Source organism: Ipomoea nil, unplaced genomic scaffold (genome assembly GCF_001879475.1).
Source record: "Ipomoea nil cultivar Tokyo-kokei standard unplaced genomic scaffold, Asagao_1.1 scaffold2506, whole genome shotgun sequence".
Classification (NCBI taxonomy): Eukaryota; Viridiplantae; Streptophyta; class Magnoliopsida; order Solanales; family Convolvulaceae; genus Ipomoea; species Ipomoea nil.
Window position 1 is genome coordinate 4,450 of NW_017618934.1, and position 7,794 is coordinate 12,243.

At 34.6% G+C, this 7,794-nt stretch overlaps 1 protein-coding gene across 1 annotated transcript; it reads right to left on the reverse strand.

Annotated features, from left to right (window-relative positions):
• Nucleotides 1-5,126: 5,126 nt before the first annotated feature.
• On the reverse strand, nt 5,127-6,804 carry LOC109153556. Its single transcript, XM_019301411.1, has 3 exons — nt 6,485-6,804; nt 6,195-6,432; nt 5,127-5,474 (listed from the first exon to the last, which is right to left on the reverse strand). Exons 1-3 carry the CDS (start codon nt 6,802-6,804, stop codon nt 5,127-5,129), a joined length of 906 nt encoding a protein of 301 aa, XP_019156956.1.
• Between the last annotated feature and the right edge of the window lie 990 nt (nt 6,805-7,794).

Below are 7,794 nucleotides of genomic sequence, written 5' to 3' on the forward strand. Positions count from 1 at the left end.
GAGAATTCGAAGAAGCATATCAAGGCGTTAAGGAATAACAAGGATTTCTTAGATATGTTTAACTGTGTGTTGAAATACACAGAGACTGAAGCTGAGTTTGAATTTTATTGGACAAGGTATGTCCACTACTTTTTTTTTTTTCCTTTTTCGATTCCAGTAATTGAATTATGGATGTTTAGTATTAGAATTATGGTCATATAGTATTAGAATTATGAATATATAGTATTAGAATTATGTGAACATGTTGTAGTATAGAATGGAATTCTTGATTGTTCCTGAGTTACATGCATTTAATTTATGGATTTATAGTTTTGGAATTGTGAATATACCAGGTGTTAGAATTATGGACATATAGTATTAGTTGTCTGAACATGTATTGTGAAGCAGTGAGCTTCCTGTTTGTCTCTAAATTATATGCATGCAATTTATGGATTTATAGTATTGGAATTGTGGATATATAATATTACAATTATGGATATATAGTATTAATTGTCTGAACATGTAGTAGTGAAGCAGTGAGCTTTCTGTTTGTATTATATGCATTCAATTTGTGGTTTTATTATATTGGAACTGTGGATATATAGCATTAGAGTTCTGAACATATGTCTTATCATTTCAGGTTGGTGACTGACTACAAGTGCCACAAGAATAGTTGGATACAAAAGCTGTATGACTGTAGGGAGAAGTGGTGTCCAGCATTCAATAAGGACTATTTTTCAGGGGGCATTTTATCATCGCAAAGGAGTGAAACTACTAACCATTCGATTCAAGAAGGCTGTCCAAGACTGCAGGTCTATGTGATTTTTATTCATCGTTTGTTAGTGTAACTTCTGAATGGAGGAGCAAAGAGGAATGGTGAAGACTTTCGTTGTACTCAAGGGGTACCCAACATGATGATGGAGCACGTGAAACTTCTGTTACACGCTAGAGAGTATATACGATTGAGATATATTTTTTGTTTGAGGAACAATTCATGAAAGGCAATGCCTGTCATCAAGAAATGGTGTTGAATGAAGGTTGTCAGTTCAAGTATCACGTATGGCGTCCAGATATAGATATTATAAGGCATGAAGTCAGTTTTAAGTTGTCAACCTTAGACATTTCGTGTAGTTGCAAGTTGATTTCGGAGTTAGGAATTTTATGCTGCCATTGTTTACGCATTCTTCATATACACTGTGTTTCAAGTATTCCTAACAAATATATCATGAAAAGGTGGACTAAAAAGGTTGCTGATGGTAGGGATGTGAATACTGGTTCAATGTTTTGTAGAGCTGGTGTCCCTCCTTCAATTTGGGTTGTGGAGATTTGCAGAAAGTTTTAAAGACTGATTTCATCTAGTCAAGATAACAGTGTAACTAGGCAGTTCTGTGATGAAGCAGTTGAGGAAGCAAAGAAAAAGGTTGAAGCTGAGATTGGCTATGTGCATATTGAAGAGTGCGGTGTTTCATCTTCAAGTGGTGTCATTCAAAATCCTTCAAACCGGAGATCAAAAGGTGAGCGTAACGTAAGGAGGAGTAGTGTTATTGAAAAGAAGTACAGTGCTGCAAGGGGGAGGAGGAGTGCTGCAAATAAAGTTGCTTCGAGTACAAAGGGTGCTGTTCAGTCGTTGGTTTTGGAAAGTCTATCTGAGATTGCCGGGGATGGGTACCTTGTACATCCAAGTTCTGGGAGTTCGGAGTTTTGTCAGTATAGTAATGATGTAGATGATAATGCAGTTGTAGATTGAGAGTGGGGTTAATACCAGTTGGTAGCTAGCTGTTTTGAGGATATCAATTTACAAGTTGTTTGATCTGTGTATTCAAAATTTTAGTACTTGTTGATTTGCAGGTTTGAAGCTATATATCCATAATATTAAAGCTACATATCCATAATACTAAAGCTATATATCCATAATATTAGAGCTATACATACATATTCTGAGAACTATATGACCACAAAATATTGGAATTGTGTCAAATTAGTAAAAGTGTTCATAATGTTATATCATTATATCCACAATATTAAAGCTATATATCAATATGTAAACTGGTGAACTTGATGTTTACACTTATGTAAAATGTAAGTTCACAGTTGAACGAATATTCATAACTTTATATCAATATGTCCACAATCTTAAACCTATATGTCCATAATTCTGAGAACTATATGACCACAAAATATTGGAATTGTGTGTCAAATTAGTAAAAGTGTTCATAATGTTATATCATTATATCCACAATATTAAAGCTATATATCAATATGTAAACTGGTGAACTTGATCACTTATGTAAAATGTAAGTTCACAGTTGAACGAATATTCATAACTTTATATCAATATGTCCACAATCTTAAACCTATATGTCCATAATTCTTGAAATATGAATATATGAATATTTGAACGGTATGTTTATACTTATGTAAGATGTTCATAATTTTATATCCATACATCCACAATCTTAAACCTACATGTCCATAATATGAGAACTATATATTCAGTGAATTTCATAGATCGAATTTCAAAAATTGTGATAGAGTTGTTACAAAACGACCATAAGAACAGAAAATATTAAAATATTCATCCACAAAAACATTCATTGATCTTTCCAGTTTTACTTCTTCTTGTCTTCAATCTTTGCAGCTTTCATGACCTCGCCTTTGACGCTGTTCAGCTTTGACGTGATGATACAAGCAGCATACTTTGCCCTCAACTCAAAAATGAAGCTAGCCTGTAAAATAAGAAAATAAATAACTAGTTCATTGTAATTTTTTCATCACTTTTTGATGTAGTTGGAATGTAAATATTTATGTTACTCTTACATTCGTGCGCATATGTTTCTTGAACCAGGATCCCAGTTCTCGAGAGCTCCACCCATGTAAGTCTCCATATGCCGCATTACATATATGACACAGTCGGTGACATTCTCTGCATTTTTCCAGTGCATGGCAAGGAACTCTACTGGCATGCTGTTCAGTTTGTGAGTCAAGGTGGATTGTCCTGCTGCCAGGTACGCCTTGAATGCTTCAATCTGGTAAAAAATTAGCTCAATGTTCATAATGTTTTAAATTCAATATATAGGTGACAATAAGGAGATTTTTTAATATAATATAAGCTACCAGTTTGTATGGACAGTCCCCATATTTATCAAGCTCTGAAACACCAGCAGGCAATTCCTTGTTGTCTATCACTGAACCTTGGATTCCTTGACATTTATGCACAAACAAGTAGTGTGCATGGCGATGCACTGGGAAAATATCTAATTCCAAAACAAAAGGTTATTATTTGAAACAACTACATACCCAGGTACTGTTAACTGCATGGGTATACATTCATATTTGACAGAGTACTATATATCCCATATATATATAAAACTATATATCCACAAAATTCGGAAATTTATAAAGATCCTAATAAGCCGAGTATATTCCAAGCTTCAAGCATATAAATCCACAAATTAATAACTATACATCCAAAAACTACATTACCAAATATCCAGAATTCTTAACAGTCTGTTCACAGAGTAATACATTCATATATTAACAGAGTACTACATATCCATAATCACATAACTATATATCCACAATTTTAAGACTATATATCACAAAATTCAGAACTTTATAAAGGATCTTATTAAACTTTGTATATTCCAAGCTTCATGCATATATATCAATAATAAAATCTTAAATTATTAAATTAAGTGTGTGTAATAGATCTTACAAGGTCTGCATCACTGATTTCCAGGTTTCCAAAACTTGATATTTCATAATTCAATCTATCATTGAAATTTTCCATCCTTTTCTCAGCTGGGAGACTTTTCATCCAATCATCAGATGGATCAAGCTGCAGCTGTTTTTGAATACACAGAAATGCAAAAAATGAGTATTCAAAAGGCTTAGAGTACTAGATTTTTAAAAATGCGCATCTGCATGTCAAAAATAACTCTTACATGTGGCAGTGTGGTGAAGAATACGCGTTTTGGTATCCCAACAGCACGTTCTGTGTTCTTCAAAGTTAGCCGCAAAGACCAAATATTCAAGAAGTCTATATCCAACTCGTCATTGCTCAAAGTTGAGAAGTGACGCCTTGTTAGGTAGTAGTCACCATAGCTGAACAGCAACTCACTACAGCACCAAAATAACAATATAATAATAACACCAATAGTTATAATAATATGAACTATCTAAGTAATTTAAAGGTTATTATAAATATATGTGTTCAAACATACTCTTCTGGTGTTCGGTAGACACACTCAAGAATGCATAGTTTGAAATGATTTTTTCCCGTGGAGTTGCAGTGCGTATAAAACCTGCATTCTGTGTCCAGTATGGTGACCTCAAACAAAGAGGTTTGTTCCTGAATCGTCGCTGGGGTCTCATCCTAACAGTCACGTCCTCAACATCAGACTCACTTTCTTGCATGGCACTGTTGTTTATATATCCACAGTATTAGAACTTTATATCCATAATATTAAACATATATGTACATAATCATAGAACTATATATTCACAGATTTAAAATGTTCATAATTTTATATCTATATATCCACAATTTTAAAGCTATATGTCCACAGTTGTAAAAATGTTCATAAGTTTATATTCATAATTTTAGCACTATAAATTCATAACGTTAAAGCCAATGCAAATAACAAACTGTAAATTTACCAATCAAAGTCATCAACATCAGCATTAGTAGCAGCGGCATGACGAACATATCTCTGAAATGGGACCCTAACAAGTGGAGGAGTACTTGTGCTCCAAGGTCGTTGACAGTCCTGCATCCTCTCCAATTTGTTGAACCAAAGCATCCAATGGTAGGTCCTCTTCAACTACTTGCTCTGTGTGTTGCTCACATGGCTGCGGTTGCGATTCATTGCAGTGTATTCCCAAATCAAATGATGGAGCTTCAAATTCCATGGTTCTTGTTGTCTTCTGAAATGCTTCCACCAATGAATCCACTGCAGCGGTGAAGGTTTCACTCCCAAAGAATATGTCATCCAACTGAGATTCAGTTGGAATGGAAGTTGATTCAATTGCGCTTGCAGCACCTAGCATGTTTGATATCCCTGAGAACGCTTTCTTCAGGACTTCAATAGGTGCGCCCTGCTTTCCAATTTCAGACATAGCTTCACCAAACTCCAGGACATCTGATGCTAGCTTTTGGAGCACACGGTCACCCGATCAACACTTGAGAGTGGCTCACTTGTAGTTGGTGTCGGTGTTGCAGTAGCAGGAGTAGAAGAAGTAGTAGCAGCAGCAGTAAATGCAGGTTGTGGTAGTGAGGTTGTAGCAGCAGCAGTGCTTGCAGGTTGTTGCAGTGAGGTGGTAGCATCAGTCCTTGGCTTCTTAACTCTAGGGATAACCCTTCCTTTTCCAAACCCACCAGCCCTTTTTTCAGCCTTGACTCTCTTTCTTACAAGCGTGGTTGTCCAAGCAAGTATGCTAGGGTATGTCCTGTTGATCTTCATTCCTTTGAATTCTACTCGATCAAAGTAGAACAGCTACAAATTACAGAAGATTATGTTAAAGATGAATTTAGAACAATTTATCCATGTATTCTTAATTGCATGGTCATGTGTAATGCATAACTATATGTCCATAATCACATAACTATATATCCATAACTTTAAAAACTATATATCCACAAAATTCAGAAATAAAAAATGATATTTAATAAAATGAGTATATTCCAAGTTTCATGCATATATGTCCATAAACCCATAAATATACATCCAAAAACACATTAATATATATCCAGAATTATTAGCAGTATGTCCACAGAGTAATACATACATATATTCACAGAGTACTACACATCCATAATCACATAACTATATATCCACAATTTTAAAATTATATATCCACAAATTAAACTGCATAAAGGACCTCATTAAACTGAGTGTATTCCAAGTGTCATGCATATATATCCATAAACCATAACTATACATCCAAAAACACATTAATATATATCCAGAATTATTAACAGTATGTCCACAGAGTAATACATTCATATATTCACAGAGTACTATATATTCCATAATCACATAACTATATATCCACAATTTTAAAACTATATATCACAAATTAAACTACATAAAGGATCTTATTAAACTGAGTATATTCCAAGTTTTCATGCATATATATCCATAATAAATTGTTAGTTTATACACCTACAACTACATAAAATTCATGCAACTAGATTAAAGACAATAAGAACTGACCAATATCAATGTCATTGGCCCCCAAAAGCTTCTCTTTCTATCTTCATTGTAACTATCTATCGAGTCAATGAGAGATTGGTATGTGTAGGCGCACCAATTGTACTCTTTAATCATATCAACATCAATCAATGAGTTTAAGATCCTGTACTTGGAGTAGCGTGTTATGTTTCCTCGAAGCATGGAGGAAACGGCAAAGACTACGAAATCCCTCTTGAACTCATCACCATGATCAGCTCTCCTAACAATCTCATCTGGCATCTGTGTAGTTATTGGCGAGCCTGCTGTAATACCCCACCTCCTTCTCCATGAAGTCAAGCAGTTTGTATTCACGGGTTGAGGTGTCTTCCATCTTTGTCCCCTCATTGACCTTCAGGCCCTCGCGGGATTCCCAACGTGTATTCGACATCTTCCTCTTCAATGTGGAGACTATCATCCTCAATACAAAATCACACCTGCAAACATTAAAGTTGTCCAGCAGGTATTGCACCAACTTTGATTCATTGGTGCAGAGTTGGAGATGAAGAAGTCCACCAAATCCAGTTTCTACGACAGCTTGTTTCTGTCGTGGTGAGAGCCTCTGGACAAGATCAAACATCAGCTTTGGCCCCATCCTCGTATTGAAGTAATCTCTCCTGTGTTTTCTAGTTCGTCGGCGCCGTCTCGTTGAAGTCTCTGCAACAGTTGTTTCCTTAGCAGGCGTGAGCGCTGAGCTGCTTGTGAATTTAGGGCTGCTGCTGGTTGTTCACTAGTTGGATTAGAGCTCTGAGCTGCTTGTGAATCTAGAATTGCTGCTGTCCGTACTCTGTTCTTCTTCTTTTTGTTTCTCTAAGATCCTCAGCCAGTGTAGGTTCACGAGCCATTTCTGTAAATAAGAATTATTAAACTATACATCCATAATATCACAACTATTTGTCCACAAACATTTCAGAAACACACTAATTGAAGACAGGAATGATATTTTCATACATGCATAAGTATTAAACTATAAAACACAATTATAAAGCTATATATCCACAATATCACAACTATTTGTCCACAAACATTTCAGAAAACACACTAATTGAAGACATGAATGATATTTTCATACATGCATAAGTATTAAACTATAAAACAAATTATAAAGCTATATATCCACAATATCACAACTATTTGTCCACAAACATTTCAGAAAACACACTAATTGAAGACAGGAATGATATTTTCATACATGCATAAGTATTAAACTATAAAACACAATTATAAAGCTATATATCCACAATATCACAACTATTTGTCCACAAACATTTCAGAAAACACACTAATTGAAGACTGAATGATATTTTATACATGCATAAGTATTAAACTATAAAACCACAATTATAAAGCTATATATCCACAATATCACAACTATTTGTCCACAAACATTTCAGAAAACACACTAATTGAAGACAGGAATGATATTTTCATACATGCATAAGTATTAAACTATAAAACCACAATTATAAAGCTATATATCCACAATATCACAACTATTTGTCCACAACATTTCAGAAAACACACTAATTGAAGACAGGAATGATATTTTCACATGCATAAGTATTAAACTATAAAACCACAATTA